Source organism: Homalodisca vitripennis, chromosome 5 (assembly GCF_021130785.1).
Source record: "Homalodisca vitripennis isolate AUS2020 chromosome 5, UT_GWSS_2.1, whole genome shotgun sequence".
In the NCBI taxonomy this organism is placed as follows: Eukaryota; Metazoa; Arthropoda; class Insecta; order Hemiptera; family Cicadellidae; genus Homalodisca; species Homalodisca vitripennis.
Window position 1 is genome coordinate 38,297,606 of NC_060211.1, and position 26,146 is coordinate 38,323,751.

At 32.1% G+C, this 26,146-nt stretch overlaps 2 protein-coding genes across 3 annotated transcripts; both read left to right on the forward strand.

Annotated features, from left to right (window-relative positions):
* The first annotated feature begins 3,059 nt into the window (after window positions 1-3,059).
* Window positions 3,060-6,885, forward strand: LOC124363819 (cytochrome P450 307a1-like). The gene is given in 4 exon segments (XM_046819081.1): window positions 3,060-3,577; window positions 4,517-4,752; window positions 4,754-5,300; window positions 5,550-6,885. Coding segments are annotated over 4 exon segments (1,506 nt in total). The 5' UTR covers window positions 3,060-3,186; the 3' UTR covers window positions 5,882-6,885.
* A 2,719-nt stretch (window positions 6,886-9,604) lies between these two features.
* Window positions 9,605-24,737, forward strand: LOC124362018 (E3 ubiquitin-protein ligase siah-1-like). Of its 2 annotated transcripts, none has more exons than XM_046816159.1 (2): window positions 9,605-9,761; window positions 23,578-24,737. In XM_046816159.1, the coding sequence occupies exons 1-2, from the start codon at window positions 9,702-9,704 to the stop codon at window positions 24,478-24,480; spliced, it is 963 nt and encodes a 320-aa protein (XP_046672115.1). In that variant the 5' UTR covers window positions 9,605-9,701; the 3' UTR covers window positions 24,481-24,737. The 2 variants fall into 2 exon arrangements, with proteins under 2 accessions (XP_046672115.1, XP_046672116.1); XM_046816160.1 differs by lacking the exon at window positions 23,578-24,737 and adding an exon at window positions 17,908-18,915.
* The last annotated feature ends 1,409 nt before the right edge of the window (window positions 24,738-26,146 follow it).

A 26,146-nucleotide genomic window follows, 5' to 3' on the forward strand; every position in this document is an offset into this window, starting at 1 on the left:
ATTCCAGTCTCATTCATCCTTCGCCAATTTCAACCCACTTACAGCGCTGGAGTCAGTTATCGAATTGGGCGGTCTCCCAGTTAAACGCCAAAAACTCGCCAACGCTGTAGAATGCCTTTGACACCAGAAAGCGCTTAAGACGAGCTTTTGACGCCTTGGGCGTTTGGGCGTTTTTCATAGAATTTGGCAATCTGTTGATGAAGTGAACACCTGCCTGTGAAGGCAAGTGCTCATAAACTACCGTTCTGTGTCTTCCAGTTCGGTAGTTATCTCTGCCTCTAGTCTCATACCCGTGTATGTCACGTCCCCTGGTAAGGGCACATTTAGACAAACAGAACAAAGATGTTTCTAAAATGTAGAGACTGGGCAAAGTCAACAGTTTCAAATTTTGGAATGCTGTCCTGCACGACTCTCTGAAATTCAACTTTGCGATAATACGAATCGCTTTTTTTGTAATTTGAACACCCTCAGGAAATTATTGCCTGCACAGGCCCCCCACAACACCACCCCATAGGAAAGGTGAGAGTGAATTAGCCCATAATATGCCGCAATCAATACCTGACTGGGGCAATACCGGGCCAAGGACCTCAAAACATATATTCCTGAGGACAGTTTGGTACACACATGGTAATGTGGTTATTCCATGTCAACCCTCGATCGAGGAATATTCCAAGGAATTTTGAGGAGTAGACTTCTTCCAATATGGAATCTGCCAACATGACAGCTGACCCACATTGGGAGTCCACTGGGCGCAGTGCGAAATTTAGCACGTTGGATTTCGAAGAATTTGTTTGAAGGTTGAGGCTATTGAAATATTGAACACAATTGTTGATATCGACAAAGGTTTGTAGTTCCAAACCTTCTTGTGAGTTATCTCTGAAACAGAGAGTCGTGTCATCAGCATACTGCACGATTTTCCCATGCAGCAGCGATGAATGTACGTCGTTGACATACAACAGGAAAAGGATTGGGCTGAGTATAGAGCCCTGGGGAACTCCATAACTCAGTTGCATTGGTTTGGAAAATTGGTTTGAGATCTGAACCACTTGAGCTCTCTGACTTAAAAATGATTTAAGCCATAAGAGCGGCACGCCTCTGATGCCATGAGATTGTAGTCTGTCAAGCAGTACTTCATGGTCAACGCAGTTGAATGCGTTAGAAAGGTCAAGGAACACACTTAATGTGTGATCCTGACGTTCTAGCCCCTCTACAACCATATCAACCAGACTCACCACTGCGTCTATTATCGATTTATTTTTCCTGAATCCAAATTGGTGTTCAGAAAGCTGGTTGTTTTTATTTAAGAAGTAAAGCATTCTCGCTAGAAAAAGTTTTTCAAATATTACATGTGCGTGCGTGCGTGGGTGGGTGGGTGTGTGTGTGTGTGTGTGTGTGTGTGTGTGTGTGTGTGTGTGTGTGTGTGTGTGTGTGTGTGTGTGTGTGTTGACTTCTAATATGTCTAGAAATTCTCAGATCTAACAAAAAAGCTTGATTACAGCATTCTGGTGTCCTTCAACAGCATATTTTAAGAGCCAGTTGTAACAGAACGACCTTGAGTTTTTATGAACCATTTTCTCATGTAGTTGTATGCCCTTATTTTTTTATCATAACAAAATGGGAGATTTTTAATTTTTAAATTCAACTGACATCCACGCTGTGTTTAGGTTTATTTTTTCAGTGTGAATACTTTTTGGATATTTTAACAATAACGAACAAAGTTTGAATTTTGTTTTGAACAGCCCATAACAATATCGGAAATAAAACTGAACAACTGTTGGATGCGTTTGAATAACCTTAAAATGAGACATTTCCCATAGTTATATGATAAGGACATAAAGCTGCATGGTGTTTAACATTGTTCTTGTGGGGGAAAACTTAGGGTAATTTTACCATAACCTTCTCTTAAAAGCATAAGCTGCTAAGTAAAGCTTATACAACATTTGTAACAACAGTACTCTAAGGTGGGCACAGCTTGCTACCAAGTTTTTTGAAGAAAATGTAGAATTCATTCTCCAAAATAAGCCAGTACAATATTTGTGGTATTAATCTCTTTTCTTTCTTTACTCCTCCAACCAATGGGGAAGCAGAGCAATGATTTGTTTGGTGCTAAATTAAACAAAACTGGTTGTATATTGTGGTGTGTAATTAATTGTTTTAACTTTTGAACAGACTGTAACTTTTTTGTTTGTATTGACACTCAAGCTTTAGCCATTTTGATATTTTCTTCCATTGCTATGCCTCTTAAGGTTTAACCTAATTTAAAAAATACATCAGAAAGCTAGAAAATAAAATTATAATAATACATTAGGTTCATTGGGTTTACATAGTTTTCTAATGGTTGCAATATTGTTTGATAATGTTTAACAAGATTTCTCTATCTCCTTAACTTTGTAAATCCATTAAAAAATTAAATACTGAATAAAAGCACAACTTTTAATTATTAATAAAATTTTTATTTTTATTCTTGTGTATGTATTAGATTATAAATGTTAACCCTATTATCTACGAATAATGCAACAAGTTACAAAGTGAGAATTTGGTGCCCAAGGAAATTGAAGATAAATTTTAACACGAGCTATGATTAATTACTTATGCTTAAGAATTGTTTTTAATAAATGTAAGTTTGTTATAGAATACTCTTCATTAAATCAATAAAGGAATTCTATAAAAACTTCAGTATATATTCTTTTTAGCTTTTTTATCATCCTATAATTTCATGTTCCAATAATGGGTAATCCAGAGCAAACTTTACAAAAACGCTCATTATTATATTTTTAATTAAAAAAAAAAAATTAAATTGTGTAGACCAGTTTAAATGTACAAAAGTTTTTAAATGGTAAATGAACAGAATATAAATCAATAAAAGGAGAATATTTGTGCAAATAACTTACGTTTAACAGAAACAAAAACATCTAACTAAAGTAATGATGAATAAATTATGAAGAAATATGCAGTGGCAATATACAACAATAAAGTTACTGACTGTCCATCGTTCAACAAGAACTACCAAAATTTGACATTCAAAAAACTTTGGAATGGGAAAAGCTGTGCGGCAAATCTGGTATTTAGATGAATTATGCGTAGCTCACATATATAGCGGCAGCAGACCACTGATCGAGCACAGTCGTGAAGTTGACTCGAGCTCTCTCACACCAACTTCTGATCTGTGCCTGTCCCTTCTCAACCATGGAACCTATCATCAGCTCATCAACCTACGTCCTTATCGCCATTCTGGCCACAGTCCTCACAACCATCCTTCTGGACTACTTTCGGCGTAGGAAAGTAGTGATGAAGATTCTGGCTAAGAGTGGACTTAAGGAGCTTCCTGGACCACGGGCATGGCCCATCATAGGCTCCCTACACCTCATGGGGGGATACGAGGTACCTTATCAAGCTTTTGGAGTACTCGCTCGTCGCTTCGGCCAAGTGTTCCGCTTACAACTTGGAACTCAGCCCTGCGTTGTCGTCAATGGACTTGACAACATTCGGGAAGTGCTCATGGCTAAAGGAACTCACTTTGATGGCCGACCAGACTTCCAGAGATTCCATCAGCTCTTCAGTGGTGACAAAGAGAACTGTAAGTAAATGTGCATATATTTTTTAAACTAGTACTTTGTTATCATTATACTTCAAAATTGACTCAATCACTACTTTTTAAAATTGAATTTAAAAATTTGTCTTTTATTAATAACAAAAATTTATGTTGTTATTGTTGTTGTGTACCTGTAGTGTTGTTATTAAAAGGTTATTAAACATTTTTGAAATAATTTCTAATCAGCAGTCTATTTAAATACAAATAAGAAGTTATTTCCAAAACAATTTTCTACAGTTGTGGAATGAAATTGAAGTTTTGTTTATTGGTATATTAAAAGCTCACAAAATAATGGACGTTAATACTGTACATTTATAGTTTTTAATCCACACAGTGCTATTAACAAATTATAACTTTAAAACAATAAAAATGTAATATTTTATTACATTTAAGCATTAACATTATAACTTTTAAATCATAATAAATTTGGTCTTATAATAAAAATTGAACTTAGCACAAAAGGTTAAAATATGTTCAATATTTAAGGTTAGGTAATGTTCAATTATAAATTTACATTAGAAATTATTACTTAAAGTCAAAGTAAATGTATTAAAAATTTATTTGGTGTGAAAAATAAAAATTAAAAGATATTGTTTATCTGCTCAAGGTTAAATTTTCAGATTTTCTATATTAGTTTTTGCAATACCTATAGTTTCTCAGATTAGATACTACGTACAACTATGTATTCTGTTTATTTTATGTCTAACCAATTTAAAACTACAGTTTCAAATTCAACATATAAATATTTAAATAGATAAAACTCATTGGCTTAAAAAAGAAACTATACTCATCTTCATTAATTTTAACTGTCCTATATTTATATAAATTCATACGTATAACAATTTTGATCTAACAAATCTTTTACTAACAAATTAAGTTTCTTCGTACGAGCAAAACCTTAACAAAATCATTTTCTTTTTACAGCGTTGGCATTTTGCGACTGGTCCGATATTCAAAAGACACGCAGAGAGATGCTTCAAGGTCACACCTTCCCCCGAGCTTTCACTTCTCGCTTCCACCTTCTGGACTCCATCATAAGCCAGGAGTTAACCGTGATGAAGCAACGTCTGTCTGAGCAGCCAACACACATCAAACCGCTGCTGCTGCCAGCTTGTGCCAACATCTTCACTTCATACTTCTGCAGCAAACGCTTTCGAACTGGACAACACTGCATTTTTAAAGATGGTGCGTAACTTCGATGAGGTCTTCTACGAGGTCAATCAAGGATGTGCTGCAGATTTCCTCCCTTGGCTGCTTCCCTTCCACAGCCGCAGGCTCGGCAAGATGGCCGAGTGGAGCCACGAGATCAGGAGATTCGTCGTGTCTTCAGTTATGGAAGATAGGATGGAATCCTGGACTGAGGGCCAGGAACAGATGGATTTTGTTGACACTTTAATTGATCATATTCAAAGCAAACGCCAACCAGAGATGCCATACAACACCGCACTCTTCGCCCTGGAAGATATAATTGGTGGACATTCCGCAGTTGGTAACTTCATCATTAAGATACTGGCCTACATCGCCACCAAACCTGAAGTCCAAAGGAGGATACAAGAGGAAGTGGACAGTGCGACGATGGGAACTCGAGACGTCACCCTCGCAGACCGAGCCATCATGCCTTACACTGAGGGAACTGTGATGGAGGTTATCAGACTCATAGCCTCACCCATCGTGCCGCACGTTGCTACCCAGGACAGTTCAATTGCTGGTAAGTTCTCTATAATATCAATTCCTAGGTTTCTAAAATTATAGAAAACATATAATTATAATTTTGGTTTCAAAATCTAACTGCAAAGCTGTTTACAAAATTATTTGAATTTTTAAGGAAACAAAGAAATAAAATTGTAAGTACATAAAGATATAATTCTATTTTAAGATTAACAAAATATAAATACACAAGTGTTATTATTTAAATATTTATCTGTGGTCTAACAGAGATTTTTTCCTTTTTGTTCAGGATTCCAAGTAAAGAAGGACACACTGGTGTTTCTCAACAACTACGAGCTGAGCATGAGCCCCAAGTTATGGTCAGAACCGGAGGCCTTCAAACCAGAGCGTTTCATCTCACCAGAGGGCCGAGTGGTCAAACCAGAGCACTTCCTGCCCTTCGGAGGTGGGCGTCGCTCCTGCATGGGGTACAAGATGGTACAACTGATCTCTTTCTCCACTGTCGCTTCCATCCTGCAGAGCTTCCACATCCGGCCAGTGGAGGGACACAGCTACAAGGTTCCCATCGGCAACCTGGCTCTCCCTCACGACACCTTCTGCTTCAACTTCGAGAAACGATAAGTTCGAGAAGTTTTGACCAATTTCCAATCCAAAAATTGTACATAAAAGTATAGGCTGCACTAAAATCTTAGATTAAGGTACAAAATACCATTAAGTCTTTCATCTTCTCTTTAATGTATAAGAAAGAACCGTAACCTTAATTTAAGTTCGAACAAACATATCGATTATTGTGATTAAGTGACAAATAGTTAGTTATGATAGGATAGAATTATTTATTTATTTCTGTTATTCTACACACATCGAGTGTGATGAACATAGATTTACTTTCAAAGTTTTGTAACTGACGATGTACAACTTTATATTTTATATTTTGTAGGTTAGATTTTATATCTTTAACAAATGCACTGTACATAACTCCTACTAAAAGATAAGAATAGAAATTATGTAGAAAATTTGATTTGTATATTAAGACTCAAATTCGTTATATACATGTACCTATTAAAAATTAACTGATTTTTACAAAAACAGTATAGAGCAAAATATTTATCCAAGTAAAACTAAGGTCAATCATAAATTCCAAAATATATTGATTGTATCACTGGAACAAATATCAGTGAAATATTATATCCTACTTTAATAGTAATAGTAAAACTTAAATAATATATATTTTATTTTATGTTTTGATGTACATTTAGTATTAAGTTTTTTTTATTTCTAGAATAATTTTAGTTAGGGATGTTTTTCTCAAAGTGCGGTATTTGTTCCTAAGACTTGTACTAGGTGGTTGTTGTATTTAAATGTATTTTTTGTATTTATTTGTACATAGAGTTCATCACTATGTGATATAAATCAAATATTTTTATATTATGTCATTTTTTATGATCTACTATATTTAATTACTTGTTTCCAGCTTTAATATACTTTGCCAAAGACTGATTATAGAGTAGTATTAGTTTTTATATTTCTTTACACTGCCTGAATATGATACTGTAATGTTCGTTGTACTGGTTTTATAGGGATAATAATTAATAAGATTATATACTTTATTGTATCCAAGCCAATATACCAATGTACCTTTATTATAATAAATTAAAAATTTTAAACATATATTTTCTCTTCATTAACTCTTTCCCTTCCTATAAACTAAAAATATTTTTTTTTTACTGCAGATGATAAATATAAGTTACAAAAAACAGCAATTGATGGAGTTTATAAAATGCTGATTCAGTAATAATATATAAATAAACAAATTATATATGCATCGTTAAAACTTAAACTTCATTCATTATACAGGAAAACACTGGAGCAGTAAAAATTTAACACATTGACTTTGTTGACCCCAAAATATTTTTAAAGCAGTCCAGAAAAATGTTTGTTATGCAGTTAAAATGTTTTATTTCAATTTACAGCACTTCAACTTAATATGTCAGTGGTATAAACATCCAGTGGTACAGACAAATTGTATCACAACTCACAACTCAATATAAACATATCCTACAAATTTGAAAAATATTTTAAAGTTTCATATTATAATATTTGTGTTAAATTTGTTTTGTTTTTATCTGACACAAAAAAGTAAAGTGTTATAAGAATTCAACAATTTTGTTTCTTCTAACAACTGTTTGATAAAGTGTGTTTTATTAACATTTTCATGATTTAAAAAAACGTATAGCTGCTAAAATATAAAACTTGAACTCATTTTATCATCCAAAAGGACATGGTTTACTGAAATGTTTAAATTTTATGGAGATATCTGACAAACTAAAACTCATCTCTGATGGAAATCTCCATAAAAACTTAAAGCCTCTTATAATTTAAAATGTGTTTGTTACTAGTTGAAGTTTAATGTTTTTTATGAACTCCATAGGTCTAAAACGTTATTAATATATTTACATATATTAAAAATATTTTCTTTGTACAAATAAGTTCTTAAAATATCAAATTTCTTACTTTATATTTACTTTTAAGATACGATTCTCTTAGTTTCAAAAAACATACATCAACATTCTTATTACATGTAAAGATGAGCCATGACATAATATTATCATGGTTTAGTTGTATCTACCTACCTCTTATTTGAATAAAGAGCTACTTAACTTCCTACAAAAAAAAAACTTAAAACATTTTTAGAAATTGAGTTTTTAAATGTGAAAATAAATTGATGTTGACAAACAAAGAAGGTATACAAGTAGAATCATTTTTCAAACACCATTTCATAAAATTTTATAAAGGATCAACTTATAAAACATAAATTTTGGTATTTGGAGGGTGGAAATACCAGTTAATATTAAGATTATATTTTTTAGAAATAGGTTACAAGTTTTAATTTTATTTGGATCAACAAAACCAATTTTTATTGAATAATACAAATTTCTTTCTTAAAAATTCCGAAAGAAAAAAGAGAAGAGAGAGGAGAGTGTTGTGTTCTTTATAAACATTTATAGAAGACAAAAATTCCAGATTTTGGGCCTAATTTTATACATAATTGAGGAGAGACAACATACATTTATGCTTTTTTTATATGTTTTAATATAACTATGTATAAATAATCTAATAAGAGAAAAATACATTTTAAACCGGTTCAATGCCAATTTCATACTTAATCATGTTTTTTCACGATACATATTGAAAAAATCACCAAGCAAACAGTCGTAAGATTAATGTTTAAACTGTCATATTGTTCTTATTGGACAAGAATTAATATACCTGTCAGTGCAGTTAAGAATAATAATTATAATACCCATACAAAGCATCAATTTTAGTTTATTATGGTTGGACAACGTGTTATATTACTGTAGTACACACAGTGAATACTGTACTACATTATTTTAAAGTGTTTATATCACTATTGTACTCCAGCACAAACATGGGATGAAAAGTCTGGTATACATTATGATCACTACAATTTAGACTGAATATGAAAAAGCTATAAAAAAGATGCAGATTGTCATATGAGTTTTAAAAAGGGAGTTAGTCTAGATTTACTATAAAACAATTATGAACACATAACTTACCATGTAAAGAGGCAGTTTTATTGAACATTGACGTTTTATTTTGAACATTACATTAAGGAATATACTTATTCAAATGAGTTTGCTTTTCAACAGAGAAGGATTTCACTTTCTTGGGCCCCTAGGCCTGAAAACATTTAAGGCTCTCTCATCCAATAAATTTAATTGTGAATTTTATGAAATTTCTTGCACCTACATGACGAAAATAATAAATTTGTAATTCTTATTGAGGATATATTTATTGAATTCTTCATAATAAAAAATTATTTTTGAAGACAATTAGATTATGAGAAAACTATTATTATGCAAAGTAAACAATTGATGAAAATTCTCTAATAACGTCTTCAAAATTCATTATAGATAGCATTTCTACATTTTGTTGAAACCGTTTAGAAATTATAATTCAAATTAATTTTCTAGTCCATTTAAGCCTGCATCTTCTTTGGGTAGATCAGCTACTGGTTTTCAAGTACAAACTCTATATAATTTGAATAATATACTAGTTAATCATACTTTTGTTTAAATAAACATTGGGATGAAAAATGTTTAAGGCCCTTGAAATATATTAACATGAAACCTTCCATCATGCTGGATGGCTACCTACTGAGGTAACCATGTAATTACAGGATTAATATTTGAAAACACCTGCATCTGTATTACTCTTATCCTATTCAAACATTATTGTACATATAACGTAAGGTTAAAGTCTAGCAGTGAAACAGTTAATATTGATATTGTGTAGTGGACTGGAAAACATTATCATGTCTTATCACTCATACAACAGCTGATGAGTTTGGACTCCTGTTAAGGCAAGATTGAAGAGATAAGATTCGGGCTTCATATTCCTTACAAGAGTGAATACCACAGCCATGGAGAACTTGGAACGTAATAATATTAAAGGTTTCACTGTGGGGCAAGATAATCAAATGGTAATTATTTCTTTGTTGTATGTAACTAAATTTATTTTACTGTTATGTTATTGGAATTGTCTTTATAGTCTTAAATAGTTTTATAAGTTGAAACATAAAAGGTTAATTCGTTCAATCTGGACTACATTTTTGACTATAGTTAAAAAAAAGATAAAACATGTAAGTGTTTTAATTTATGTCTATAAACACTGTTTTGAAAATGCTTGAGAAAGTTAAAATTTGTTATTTTAAAAAAATGTGAAGTATTTTAATATACAACACAACCCAGATGTAAAATGTTTAAGATTATAACTTTTAACTCTCAGTTTTGGGTACAATGTTTTTTTTTAATATTTTTACTTCATTCTTCATGTTTCATGTTTTGGAGTGCCAGTGTTATACTTTCCTGTTTTAGTTTTGTACATTATCAATATTTACTTATCATTACAAGTAAACCATAAAACACCTATTTGGTTTTGTTGAGTGTTTAAGAAACAGAATACAAAATGTAACGTTTTCTAAATTTTTTCTTAAAAAATATGAAAAATATTATATTTTTGAGCAGTAAGTCAGATAGACTAGATCACATACACATAACAGTATAGGCTACACTGAACATTGTCTTGTTCTCCACTATGATTGTTAAACATAAATTCTATAAATTTACAAAAAATTTTTAAACTGGTAACAATGTTTTGGTATGTTAGTCTATATATATAAAAATGAAACTGTTCGTGTGTAACAGCATCACTCACAAACGGCTGGACGGATTCGCCTAATTTTTTTTTTAATTTGTTCGTCTTGATCTGTAGAAGGTTATAGGATACTTTTTATCCCTTTCCCGATTCAGGATTCCGCCCCACTGGTTACAGAAATACCCGTAAGAAATGCATTGCAGCAAACATATGTTATTAAGTGAAAGAGTCTTTTCAAATTTTTAATCAGCTGTTCTTTGTAAACATATATAATGCGACAAAAAATATATTTATATATAAATTTCTTTACACTTATAGTTTTAAAGCATAGAGTAAGCTTAAGAGAAACGACAAATTTTGTTTAAACTGTTTCTGCAATCATAATATATAAAAATGAATGTTTGTGTGTTTGTCCTTTATAGACTCAGAAACTATTGGACCGATCACTATGAAAATTTGTATTTTTCTATGTAGAAGGTTTATACGCAATGCCCATTGATGTAACTAACCACCAGGCTGTACTGCAAGATATAAAAGTTATCAAAGTGCGCCTGCACATTATAAACTGCAATTACAACACAGTAGTTACGTATATTAAAATATCCAAACACTATTTGAAGGCAAAGAAATATACGGGCAAAGCTTAAGAGACGCGTGCGAAGCCGCGGGAAACAGCTAGTAACTTTTATATTCTAACATCAAATCAATCCTCCGCCAATTGCTCCAGCTAATTATTCACTATGTGTTTCACTTCATCGTCTTTCACAAAGCGCTGAAATGGTGTTTAAGCCCTATAAAAAAAGGAATACTCACAGATACCCCAATGCATATCGCCTTAAGGGTATTATAGTCCATAAAGTGAGTATCAAATAGCCATAGGTGACATTGGACTATAGATATAATATTCAATATCATCAAAAATCCCCATCCTTCAACGAATATTACTCGCCAATGATGAGCCATCTGAAGTGACATTACTTGATAGGTAAACAGTTTACTTATGTTTTAAGAAATGCTGCTTGTAATGAATAGTTTGTTATCTACTACTATGCACTTTAAGTAATTTTCATGATTCCTTCAACAATATTGATGGAAAGATGTATGAATGCACTTTATAAATGAATAACTTATGCAATTAAACTTACTTGGAGCTCAAAGTACAAAGACAACATCTGTATTTATTCTGGTATCGCACTGTACTATACTATATGTTTACATTTTTATAACACTGTTATTATGCAATGCATTCCACTTATAGTAAATAGTCTTTCAGATATGATACGTTTTCATATAATTGGTTTATTCAGAAAATTCATACAAATAATTAAGAAAGATAAATTTCTCCCCTTACAAAACTGAAAGTACCATTTCAAAAGTTCTGAAAAGTTCTAGTAAAGCAGTGAGCTGTCGGCACACTGTACTTAATCAAGTTTGTTTATTTATTTCATCCAACAACACTCATATACACAGAGAATACATGTTGTGAAATGATAGCTTAATAAAAATAATAAAATAATTTAAAGTACATAACATAAACACTGTCTAGTGATGTAACCGTGATATACTTGTTTTGCAGTATATTAAAATTTGTTTTTTGTATTCCATATTATAACAAACATTTAGCTTTATGTTATTTGCTAATTTTGGTTAGTTTTATAAAAACATTGTTTTCCTCTACAATGCATAATACTGAGATATAGCCATTCTTTTTCCAAACAGCTGCCATTTTGAAACGTTAAGAGATATAAACAAATCAAGAATAAAAGTTGTTTAAAATCTTTTAGTATTTCTAGAAATGTGTTATCTTGTGTCTATATTGGAAAATAGTTAAATAAAAATGTTTACATGTTGTCATTTTTCAATTTCTTGTTGGTTGGTTAACAACTCATCCCAACTGTATGTAAATACTGTCTCTTCACTAAGTTAAATTTGAAAATATTTAAAATTACAGAAGTTATTGTGTGTAAAAGCTTGTTATATATTACATGAGCTCATATACATAATACATAAATACATTTTTGAAATGTGATGGTTTTGGATTCTAAGGACAATCTAAGAAAATCGAAAAAATCTTTAAGAAATTCTGTTATGAGGGTGACTGCAATAGGAAGATTTTCATATAATCTACCTAATATAAATTCCCTAAAGAGTATACTTATATTGTTATAAAAAACATTTTGCAATCTCTCTTGTTTCATACAAGTTGTATTTAACGATATTAAGTATCACATTAAATAGTCTTTTTTATATTTTTGGAAATGAAGGAAATATAACTACTTCACGAGACAACTCAAGAAAATAACAGAAAATCTTGTTTCAAAATTGAATCAATCAAGTCCCTTTCAGTAGATTTTTCCCGTTGCAAAGACGATCTGTTTATATTGGTTAAAAATGAACTGTGTTTAGTTAGATCCATTTTAGTTGCATGTGTCACCAACAGATAGGGTTGCTTGATAAAGCTAAATAGTGGCACACTCTCTGGGAGTTATTCCCAACTATTGGATCCTCATAAATGTAAAAAACCGTGGAATTAATAACTGGATGGTTGGCCAAATTGTATATTTTTCTTTGTTGTGTTTGTTTTTTTTTTTTGTAAAAAAATATTTTTTTAATAATGAAAGGTTGATAAATACTTAAAAACACCAGTTTGAAATATGGTATATTTTTCTTAAACATTTAGACATGCTTGAAACATTGCACTCAAGGGGGTGCAAGGGTCAGTTGTTTATATCAGCTGATGCTGAGAGAACTCTATGATTGTCTGAGACATAATAAAGATGGCGTTTTAGTATCTAATAATTAAAAAAAATTACTGAAAAGTAATTGAAGAAACAAATATATGGATGCACAATGAAACCCTCCATCCACTGCACTAAATGCAAAGTTCTGCTGTGTACTACAAGGGAGCCCATTTTTTTTGGAATTCCATAAGCAATAAGTGTGTACAGTGAACTTTATCTTGTAAATAAAAAATTGCTTCATAAGATGTGATCATAAAAACATAAAAAAAGCAAAATAATGTAATGGCACGAATTTCTTTTTACAGTTTAAGGTTTTACAAATTGTATTACTTATTGTGTTAAGTATACAATATTTTTAATTAAAAAATGTATTTTACTTATCTTCATCTCTTTAATAACTAAAAGCAAATTAATAAAAATATGAACCCTGTACCGTCTGTGGAATATTGCCTTCCAAGGGATGATCCAGTACATGTAAACCGGTAGGCAAACATTTTTCATAAATGTTACATTATAGAATTTTTGTCAAAACATTTTAAAATGTCCCACTGAAAGGGCTAAATTGATCAAAATGAAACAACTTAAATACATAGAGTGCTTACCTTACATATTTAACAAACAAAAAGTGACTTAAGGTTCTTATGAAATTTCCCTAGAGTAAAACTTTTTTATCTAGGCTATTATTAAATCTTATGTTTAAATTTTTGTCAATTATTGTTAATACAGTAATGATTTTTCAGCTGTATATAAGATATGTTTATTAAACTATTTAGGACCAAATAATAATTTTTAAGTAGTCTGGTGTTTAACCTTTAAGTTTATTATTAACTCTTGTTTAACTAAATCTTTACCCAAATCCTACTAAACCTTTTTTTAAAATAATTAAATTGTCTTTTAATAGAATAATGATTCAATATGTTACAATGTAGGAAAGAAAACATTGCAGTGCTCCCTTTTATGACTGGTTAATACTGCTTGATGTTTCTTTGGGGAAATTTATATTTTTGCAAAACTGTCTTCACAGTAAATTATTGTGTTCCAAAAATTACTGAAAGCAGCAGCATTTTGAGAAAATAGTTGCAACTTAAGACCTTTTTAACTGACTGATGTATTGTCAGTCAATGTGTGACATTACCTTTAGCAACTTAAAACACACGATAGGCCGCATAAGTGGCAGTTTGGCGTGATTTTCAAAATTCTGCAACATTATTGTGATTATGTACAATATTAGCAGCTTGGGAACTCATATTATCTACTCTCACTTGTTTATTCACACCACTTTGACATTTGCTAGTTTTTTACTAACTTTGTTTTTAAAATAATGAAATTTTTGTCTCCTACACCCAATTCAGCAATATTTTCTGAGAACAAAATATTTTTATTTATAAATTATATTACTAACTTCAATTAACTCAGTTCCTTTATGCATATTGTTCGTTTATAAGGCACATTTTCTTTTAAAATTTTCAGAAACATACAGATATAGATATAGTCTAACTAATCACATGATTTTTTGGATAGATTTCCTATTGAAGGAAAATAAAAACTAAACATGAGAAAATTGCCTTTGTACGACCTCTAGCATCCAGGAAGCAAGTGCTTGTTAGACATTTTTTAAATATGTTGCTGCCTCCTAACTATTAATCTGTAATTAAATAGATGTTTGAATTCAAAGAGAAATATTACTGTTATTTTCCCAAATGTATGTAAAATATGATGTTATATTTTATTTATGAAAATGTTTTAATTTTACTCAATACAAAATATGATTTTATTACTCCATAGTTATGAAAAATCGTTTGAATATCTCTATAGAAGATGCAGTTTATGCTGCAAAGGATTACAATTATTTTTAAACCTAAACAATCTCCTTGGCAAAAATTAATCTGAAGCTGTTCAAGCTAAATTCATGTTGTAATGAAATCACAAGTTTACAAGATTGTTCATGGAAACCCAGTTGATTTTGATGCTTTTATTCAGTAACAAGAAGTGTCTATCTGCAGTTAGAGTTCCAGAGATATTTCCTAAGTAAGTAGATCAAATCATAATTTTATTTATAGGTAAATAAAAACCTTACAGTTTTAAAATTCATGTTGAATACTCCCAGAATTATTGGGTATTTGCCATGGCCAGAAAATGTAATAGTTTATTTTGTTCTATTTTTACATGTTCCAAAGACTTATATAAATCCTTTATCATGAGATCAGAAGCCACAGTAGAGAAGAAATGTTGTTGTCAAAACATTATGTGTTGTTCAATTTTAGTCTTTTATACTTCCTTTCTTCTTCTCAATTGCAGCTGCTGGTTTAAAGACAAGGGGTTACAAAGCCTAAGAAACATGTCACCATAACAAGAATATAGTTAACTATGGGATTTAATTATGGAGACAAGTTCAAATTTAAATGTTTTTTCCATTATTGTTGATAAAATATTTTTCATTGTATTAATGTAAAAATTAGGAGTAGAATGTTTTAATATATAGAATTTATTACAGTCCCTTTTGGTGTTTAGAAATCTTTATTCTTTTGAAACATCTTTAGACACATTCATAGATTTAAAAAACCATAGTTATCTTTTTACAATTCCCTTCTTGAAAATGTATTTGTAATTAATTGAATCATAATTATTAATTTCATTTCAAAATGGTTTTATTTTCACAAATATACTACATAATTTTGAAAAACTGTAATTAATAAGCATAATATTTTAGCTCATTACTTTTCAAGCGCCATAGCCCACTCTTACTTAAGTTTTTATGGATGCATCAAATGTTATATCCAATGTTTTGGAGGAGTATATTTTATGTATAATTTTAGTAAAGTATTTTAAATTTACAGTTTTTCATAAGTATCTCAGTCATTTGATGTATCTGCCATCAATATATATAATAATGCCAATTGTTGGCTGAGTGTTAGCGAATCCTGTCACTCGGGAAGCTAGAAAAGTTTAATTTCTGTCTGTCTACTTATCTGCTTGTCTGTCCGCACAATATCTTGAGAATTAACTGACCTATAGACTTGAAATTTTGCATGAAGCTTCATTTCTATATAGGCAATATCAAGTTCAATGATGGTGCATGTCACTCCGCGAACATTTATTTAAGCTACATGTGGTACTATCTCACATGTCAAAATGCCATATTATTGTACTCAGTTAGTTTACAAATTTATTTACCCTGAGATTTTCTCCTTGCCATCATGGCTAACCATAAGATGAATTTAAATATTTTCATTAATGCTCAGCCAAACCCCATGGAATGACATGCACCACCATTGAATTCGATGTTGCTTGGATGTACCGTCATGTAAAATTTCTATTCTAAAGAACAGTTCAATCAAACAAAAATTAAATTTTTCTTTGCAAAAATTAAAAATGATAGGCTTTGCTAATGCTCAGAATCTCAACATTTGCAGTTAGTGATGTGCCGCTACTGGACATCCATAAGGTTGCCCAGATTGAAGTGGCACATCGGTTTTTGCTGTGCCCAGTGGTGGGTTCAACTGGTAGGTATAAACCAGCCAGAAGTGATCCCTGCTGGGTATTCTCAGTTAGTTTACAAATTTATTCACCCTGCAATTTTCTCATTGCCATCATAGCTAACCATAAGATGAATTTAAATATTTTCGTTAATGCTCAGCCAAATCCCATGGAATGACATGCACCACCATTGAATTCGATGTTGCTTGGATGTACCGTCATGTAAAACTATTCTAAAGAACAGTTCACTCAAACAAAAATTAAATTTTTCTTTGCAAAAATTTAAAATGATAGGCTTTGCTAATGCTCAGATAATTAGTGTAAAATTCAGATATTATAAAACTATATTTCACATCACACATTTATTGTAGGAGTTCAGATTAGCTCTCAGAAGGAGCTGAAGTAAACGCAAGTTTATGAGCAACAGATCCTGTGGATATCTCCACAGGTCTATTGTGCCTCAATATCTCCTACAGGCTCCATAATAGTGTATTTACACTGTAAACAGATGTGTGTTTCATTTATGCTGCTAGCTGTTGAGTTCTACACTGGTTCTAGTTATTACGAATCTAATATTGAATCCAAACCGACAAAATAGATGTTGCAGTTCTTCTTTATGAGGTTTTTACACTTATATGGGAGAAGCTAAATAAGTGTTCTGCAAAAATCAGGAAATACAGAAAACCTTAGTATAAAATAAAATTATAAATTATTGCATTTTGTAACAAATTTTGAAAGTGCATTTTCATCAATACACCCTTCTGTTACTCATAATACACTCTTCTAAAATGTTCTTCACAATATTTGTCATGCCCACAAATTTGATCTTAGTTGACACGGTTCTAAATATCTTTCCCTTGCGATGATTCTGCCCAATTCATCAACAGGTAGCTACAGGCAGTGTTAATATTTAAAACGTCTGGCTTCAATTTGGCTTGTAACATGCAGCATTGTGTCATGTACTTAAGCTGTGTGGTATTGAAATAAAATAATGAATGCCACAGTATTTATCTCCATCCTATAAGATGCGATAAGTAGACTCACCCTGCAGTATGGCAAGAGTTGTCCACCAGGTGTAAAAAAAATAAATGAACATGTATCTTTGCCTTTTTATTTGAAACTTTCTACAGCACAGTTTGAATGAAATAAAACCACGTCAAACACATCAAACCTTTATACCATTTCTCACATTCAAAATTCTCATTATTAATTATCTTTTACAAAAATATTTACTAATCGTTTATTTGATTTCAGGATGACTTCGTAAGAGAGCTCCAAGCAGTTATACTCCGCCTAAAAGAGCTAATTAAGTGTCTAGTGTGTCACAGGCCCCTGGACAACTCACATGCAGTCTGCAAGAATGGACATGTTGTGTGCCAACCTTGCAAAAGAACTCTTCGGCCTACAGAATGTCCACAGTGCAAAAATAAATTTGTGGTCACTAAGAACACTATACTGTGCCAGATCCTCGAGTGTATCCCTAGGATCTGTCCCTTCCAAGGATGTACGGAGATGTTCATATCTTCCACCAGCCATGATGATATCTGCGTGTTCAGAACTATTAAGTGCAAGCTGAAATCTTGCGACTGGCAGGGTCACATGAAGGATTTGATGGAACATATTAAAGTCAAACATGACCAAGAACTTATACACATTCCAGATGAAGGTGTTGCCCAGTGTCTCCTGACCATCTCCAGCGTAAAAGAATGTAAATCTGAATACTTGGTTTGCTGCTATAAAAATAACATTTTCTGGAAACTCCTTCGGAGGAACGGTAACACCAAAGAAATGTGGTACTCGTTCTTTCATTTACCAACAGCGAAACCAACGAAACATTTTTACTTTGTGGTATCTTTTAAAAAAGGGTACATTGAGTTCACGAGTACCTCTAAAGCGTACACGAACGATAATGAAAGTTCTTTCTTTTTAAAGGACGCAATTAACATTCCGGATTCTGAACTTCATCGATTTTTATGCTCGAAAACTGACAAGACGTATCAGTATACAATAAGAGTAGTGGAAGAAGACTACCTACAATGATGAAAATAAGTCACTTGCAACTACTTACCCAAATTAAATTACTGTTCCTAAACTATAGGTATGGAATGGTTGGTTCTACTATATGCCACTACTATTTGATCCCCATGAATAGCACTTTGATTAAATATGATAATGTAAATTGTTCATTATTTTACATTTATACTGTGTAAGATAAAAATAGTTTGTGGTTTTTGAATACAGGAAAAATGTTTTATATTGCAATGTTTTTCATTTATTATTACCTTATCTGCAAACTCAACTTGGGTTCAAAATAGTTTATAAGTAATATATTTCCTGCTGATGTGCTACAAGTAGCATAGAATAGAAATTATGCCACTATAATTTTTATGAATAAAAGAGAGTAAACACAAAAAAGTGTTAAATCTACATGCCATTAGCAACTAAATTCTTAGGTATTATGGTAATGTTATTGGAGCAGTATATACCAACAATATTTAATAAATTTGTGTTTTTGGCAATAATTATTTTTGCCAATAAAAATACCTACGAGGGTAAGCGAAATACAAACTAGACTTTTCTTTCCAGAAGTAATGGTAGTGATACTGAGAGTGCATGGAAACAGTCAACCTTAGTATTTTGTTCACCGGAGCAGTCATTTCCAAAATAGAAAAAAATGACCAATTAAACATTGAGTTTAATTACACACTTATTGTCATATTCTTTAGGTCCAGTTTACAAAAAATTAAGATAGCACGGTTATGGACAATTTGAGAATGGAACATTGCCATGTACTCTTCAATTAAAAATTTGACATTAGGAAATATTTTATAGCATAATTTATTTTTAAATTGTAGGTGAAATCTCTACCAAAAACAAAGTTGTAATACATATGACTAACTAGCTATGGTATGAAGGATTGAATCAGTGTGATTGTTGAGTTTAGCTCCAGTTCACCTCCTCTTAGTGCAGTGTCTGGAATCTGGCACTGTCACAGACGTAACTGCTGGAATCTGGAGTAATGTTCGTCTGAAGAGATCCAAATAAAAGTCAGTGACAAAAAGCTCAAAATGAACTCTACATCGTTTTGACATCAGAGATACATACAAATTACAGCGTAATTAAGTGAAGAGGTATTCTCATTGTTCCATCAAGTTCACAATTGAGTGCACTACAATGCTTTAGATTGCTGTAAGAAAATGTTAGAAACTTGTAATGGTGATAAAGACAAGCATTTATCCACTTCCCACATCCACCACCCTTTACATTCAGATGATCAGCACAGTTTGTCACTGCCTTTTCTTTGCCAGTTCGGTTATATTTAGTAACTTGCTTTGTTACTAAGGTCAGATGTCCAGCATAGCTAGTCACTAATGGTTTAGGCTATTCTTCCCATATGTTTAGAACAGGAATAAGTAACATGTCTACAAGGGAAACATAACAAAGAAGCTGGAATGGCCACCTAACTTTAGAAGACATTTCTTAAAAAAAACCCTCCCGAGCACAAAGGGTGAACTGCTTACTTCACCTGGTATCACATTGTAGAAACAACAGTAAGAGTTATATTTGACTCACTTTAATTGTTTGTTTGGGTAACAAGGGACTTTGTACTAGTAGAATAATCACATGGGTTACTAAAACGCAATGAACGTAACCCAACTTATTTATTATCTGGTTCTGGTGAAGCTAAGCAAGACTGTTAAAACTTATGGCACTTGAAATTTGAAGCTCCCACAACTGCACACTTGTTTTTATACCTGGTGTCCCAAATGTGGCATCCCACCTTAAATCTTATACTTTAGAAAGTTCTTAACACGTTCACGATGATAGTTAATTTTGGGATTATTTTATATGCTGTTGAATTTTTCAATAATAATATCTTAAAAAGTGTAATAGATTATTTTTACAGTAAACCTCTAAGTATAATGAGGAAACTATGTGTGCTTTGCAATTTTGCACAAAAAATTGAATAATTTCAGTATGTTATTTCAATGTTTTTCCGAATATCCCAAAGGGTATCTAAAAAATTCATTTACCTAAAAAGTTAGGCAATCCTGTGCCCAACAAGGTACACGATAGTCTGAGTTATTTATTTAAGCACAGGATCAAATTTAGCAAACCACCTTGACAGGCAAACAATAAAAACACAATAAGGAAATGCATAGCAACGTATACCCATCGGGCGCTTTCAAAGGCCTGGCGTATACCCGATCAGGTACACAATGGCAATAAATTGTGAAAGATCACATGATGTACACATCGTCGTGAACATGTTAAATCTCCTTTAGCAATATGTATTAACATGACCGTAGGATGTGCTTGGTGGGTATTGTCTTCATTAACTTTGACCTCATCAAAATAGGTATTAATAGGGTTAACAGTGACCTCCTTGTGATACATAGTTTTAAAGGTATTACTCAATGTATCACTCAATAAGTATTTAGAATTGCCCCCATTCCCCATTTTGTTGGAGAGGAGTAATATTCTAAATCCATCAAAGACATCTGCATGTGAAGTTATTGCATATTCCTAAATAAGACTTTAAAATTCTTTAAGTGTACAAAAAGGGAATGGGGCAGTGATTAGGACACCCGGTATTTCAGCTGAGCTATAAGGATTTCTTTGAACTGCTATAAATCATATGGTCTACAATTAAAATAATACTAATTACATTTTTATTTAAATCAAGAACTTGATTACATTTATTGGAAAATAATAAGACTCCACGCACCAGAATTGAAAAACTACTCATTGTTGTTAAATTTTGCTTGAAAGTGCATGTTTTGAATTTCAAAAATGTTTTAGCATAAATTTAAATGGTCATAAATTTCCAAATATATTTATGAACAAAACAATATCAAAAGTGTTCAGTGTTTAAAAATAAAACTAATGTTAATAAAAATAAATATAAAACAGCAATTCAGTACAAAATGCAGGGTAACTTATACAGAGTGAGTTTTATGTCCTGGCACACCTGGATATAATTTAAACGGTCCGAGATATCTATGTGAAACCTTGACCCTCCCTATTATAACATATTTTTTTAATTTTTCAAGTTGTTGAAACTTTTTCCCCCTTTTCTAAAGGGGGGTAAAGGGGGGCAACTAAAAATTTTCAAATACAAACCCCTATCATGTGATCCCTCATTTTAAAGGGAATAAAAAAAGAAATCCAATAATGCAAACTAGAGGTCTCTACGTTTATTTTAACAGATTTTATGACAAATTTACAACTGAGTAAAGGGGGGCAACTAAACATTTTCAAATACAAACCCCTATCATGTCTCAAGTTTTTACACACGTCTAGCACACTGTCAAACAGCCGAAGGTGAACAGTTTGAACACCTGCTACATTAAAACAGGTAACTGTTTTTAGAATTTGCGTTAGTGTTGACTCATGTTACGATAAACAAAACAATATAGGCCTAGTTACTGATTTTATTATTGTAAATTTGTCATAAAATCTGTTCAAATAAACGTAGACACCTCTAGTTTGGATTATTGGATTTCTTTTTTTATTCCCTTTAAAATGAGGGGTCACATGATAGGGGTTTGTAATGAAAATTTTTAGTTGCCCCCCTTTACTCAATTGTAAATTTGTCATAAAATCTGTTAAAATAAACGTAGAGACCTCTAGTTTGCATTATTGGATTTCTTTTTTTATTCCCTTTAAAATGAGGGATCACATGATAGGGGTTTGTATTTGAAAATTTTTAGTTGCCCCCCTTTACCCCCCCCTTTAGAAAAGGGGGAAAAAGTTTCAACAACTTGAAAAATTAAAAAAATATGTTATAATAGGGAGGGTCAAGGTTTCACATAGATATCTCGGGCCGTTTAAATTATATCCAGGCGTGCCAGGACATAAAACTCACTCTGTATAATTCCAAACTGCACCATAGTCATTACAAAAGTAATGCTACTTAATGAGTAATAATGTATTTTTATATTTTACATTAATCAATTGTACATTTTAAAATATAAAAAGTACACGTAAAAAATTGTAACTCATATTATGATGGTCAGGGAAAAAAGTACACAAAACTTTATTACATAGTAAAGAATTTAATCTAACACAATACCCTGTTTGGTATGACAGTCCTATGAATGAATGTTGCCTTTTTAATTTCACTTCATATTTTAGAATTTAAATAGAAACAAAGACAATTACTATAATATGAATCTAAGGGCAGTGTCAATGCCACTCCATTCAACATGATGTCAAAAAGCAGTATATAGGTTCAAAGATTAACAAATTCCAATGACCAATAAGAGTTCTTGTATGTGCTTTATAGATAATTTATTACTAGCTACAATCTTGAACTTATTGGATACATATAATGCATCTCTTGTGGTGACAGGTGGATGCAGCTACAGCTTTAGATAGCAGATAGAATTTGACTAAATAGCAAATTTAACACAGATTAAAGGCCAGTTTATTGGTCAGTTTACATACCAACCAAAAGGAAGTTTAAAAAAAATTGTGTAGCCTAACTACACTTCACTGTTTAAGAAGCCTAGGATTTATCGATGAGTCAACACGAATCACTCCACTCAAATAGCAGTTGCAGAAGTACTTGAAACTGTGATCTGAACATTTATGCCACAAAATCTATAGTCTTGCTCATAATATTAGATCTAAAAATTGTACTTTGTGAATCGGGGTTATATCTTTTAATCTAAAATTTTAATGCAGAATCCCATATCTCTGATTATTTCCTTTTCGTGGTAAGAGACTACCTACAGGAAGGATGGCTGTTGTATAGAGACCACTAAAAGATAGAGATTATTATTGTATGAAATTATTCTGCAAGAATCAAATATTGCTTTTGTTCTTACTATTAGAGACTGTTTTTTATCACATAGACATTGCATTATTCCAGTCTTTCGCAGTCAAATTATTAACATCAAACTGACTTCTTTGTTTCAGGATAAACTAAAGCGGGAGTTGCATATAGCTGCGATGCGGATCCAAGAGCTTACTCAGTGTCCTGTGTGTTTAGGGACACTAGACTCGTTCCACGTGATGTGCAAGAATGGTCACGCTACGTGCAGCTCGTGCAAAAAGAAGCTTCGACAGACAGAATGCCCTTTGTGTAGGAGTAAATTCGTTGTTTCTATGAACTCAACACTAAACCAGGTGATGGAGTGCGTTCCAAAACCCTGTGCATTTGCAGATAAGGGATGTACCGCCATCATCATGATATCCAAGGACCATGAAAATATCTGTGAATTCAGATCAATAAGTTGCAGAATAAATCCCTGCTCTTGGAAAGGATCTTTGCAAGAATTAGTTGATCATGTCCAATCGAAACATATTTCTGGTTACATCGAGATTCCTGAGAACACATGTGAATCCGACTGTACCTTGAGGATTCTGAACACACTTATACCCTTCAGCTACGGACAGTATTCCCTGTGCAGTTTCAGAGGCAACCTTTTTTGGAAATATGCCTTCAGAAACAATGCGACCAAAGAAATAGCTCACAAGTTCTACTATATATTGACAGGAAAACCGATACCGAAGTACTATTTTGTTGTGACTTTTAAAAATGGATTTCTTGAGTTTACAACGACCTGCAAGGGTTCCACTGATCCGCCAGATGAGGGACTTGGAGTCGGTTTAAACAACAGTGGTTTTTATATTCCGGACTCTGAACTGTACAGGTTTTTGTGCCCTAATACGTCTGACCATTATGGATACAAATTAAGAATTGTAGATGTGGGTCTTGATGATGAAGAAATCGAAAACCTAAAACCAATGAAAAAGAAACGCCTGATGTCTGTTGGTACGATTAAGAAAGCTATTGAATTGCTTCAAGACATTTCATGATGTGGTGGCCAGATTTTAACATAGGATTTACTATGTTATGTGATGGGAATTAATATCTAATTATTTCTAGGCCATTCACTTAATTTAACTTTTGTAGTAGCAATTTTAATGAAAAAATTATACATAGCTTTAAATGTTGTATAATTTAAATAGATCAAACTCTGTGTTGAAACAATGGCCAAGAATTTTGTGTTTGTATGTTAAATTCACCAAAGCACAGATTTCCCATTAGTGCAAATAAAGATTTACAAACTGTACGCATTTTGTATTTTACCCATAATAGTCATACACGACACATATATGCAAACACACACCAAAAATAATTGAAAATAAAATGTTTCAATGAAAAGCATGTAAAAGGTAAAACGGGAATGTGAGTTTGTGTTTTGAATAATTCAAAAAGTATCATTTAAGATAAAATATTTATATTGGAAGAATTAAATTTTGTTTAATTATAGTAAAATTGCAGCTATTTTTTCACTGTTTTACAACCAGTGGATGGTGTGCTGAGAAACTGAGCCCGGAATACCCATTACAGAAAGTACCATCTGGGAAATACTACACAATCCTCTGACAGGGATTATATCTTTAGTAGTAATAATCAAGCTGTACATTTCATCAATTTTTAGTTTTAAGAGCTAAACAAATAAAAATAAATAAAACAAAACAAAAATAAAACAATATGTATTTGGATTTGAGAGTGACAAATTTGCATTAAATTTTTCCACCCAACTCTAAAACTGAACCAGTTCAGTGATATCGCAAGCTCATACTTTGAATCATAAAATTTTGAGTAGATCCCTCTTCGATTTTGTTATCAAAATGATTATGAATACTACAGACATTGATTTATTAATAGTCATATTTATTGATTGCTCAGTTAATATAACTTGCAATGGTTGTTATAATCAAACATACTTAAGTCATGTCTAAGCATTTCACAAAGTTTTGCCGCTCCAGGAGAGTTCACTTCTGGCTGGTTTATACATTCTAAATTTCAGCAAGAAAAAAGACACAGTTCCTCAAATAAATGATGTAACAATAGAAACCCTTTCTAAATTTCTCGGTGCTATTTTGATAACGAATTAACATGGACAGAGCACATTGACCGTCTGTGCAAAGAAATCAGTGCTGGAATATATGTCGCCTGAAGAATTAACTACATCGGTGGACTCTCTGCAACAAGACAGCTTACTTCGCCCTGATGGAATCACATCTTGGATAAGGTTTGATAGCGTGGGGAGGAACTTCAGCACACGACATGAACTGAATCCTTGTTCTTCAGAAGAAAGTCATAAGGATTCTTGCTAATCTTGACTCTCTACAGAATTACAGACCAGCTTTCACCAACCTAGGAATCCTAACAGTGGTGGCTCTCTATATACTTGAAACCATAAAGCATGTAGATGAAATAAACTATGTAAGAAACCATGTTTTTTTTTTTATTTATGATCTACACCACTATAACACTCGTCATGGCTCAAAGCTGGTCATTCCGGTACATCGAACTACTCTCTGGAAGAAAAAACCTTCTTATGCAGGCTGTAAACTGAGGAACCACCTACCGGACTGCTTGAGAGAGACTGGCAATAAGCTGCACTAGGAGCTAAAGAAGTGGTTGATCAAAAGACCGGTCTACTTATTAAAGGAAGTTTATGAAAATACT

Bases quoted from the DNA above. Each gene is read 5' to 3' on its own strand.
- LOC124362018 (XM_046816159.1), top strand. From the start codon at position 9,702: ATGGAGAACTTGGAACGTAATAATATTAAAGGTTTCACTGTGGGGCAA. The intron at 9,762-23,577 runs GTAATTATTTCT...TCTTTGTTTCAG, and splicing joins TGGGGCAAGATAATCAAATG to GATAAACTAAAGCGGGAGTT.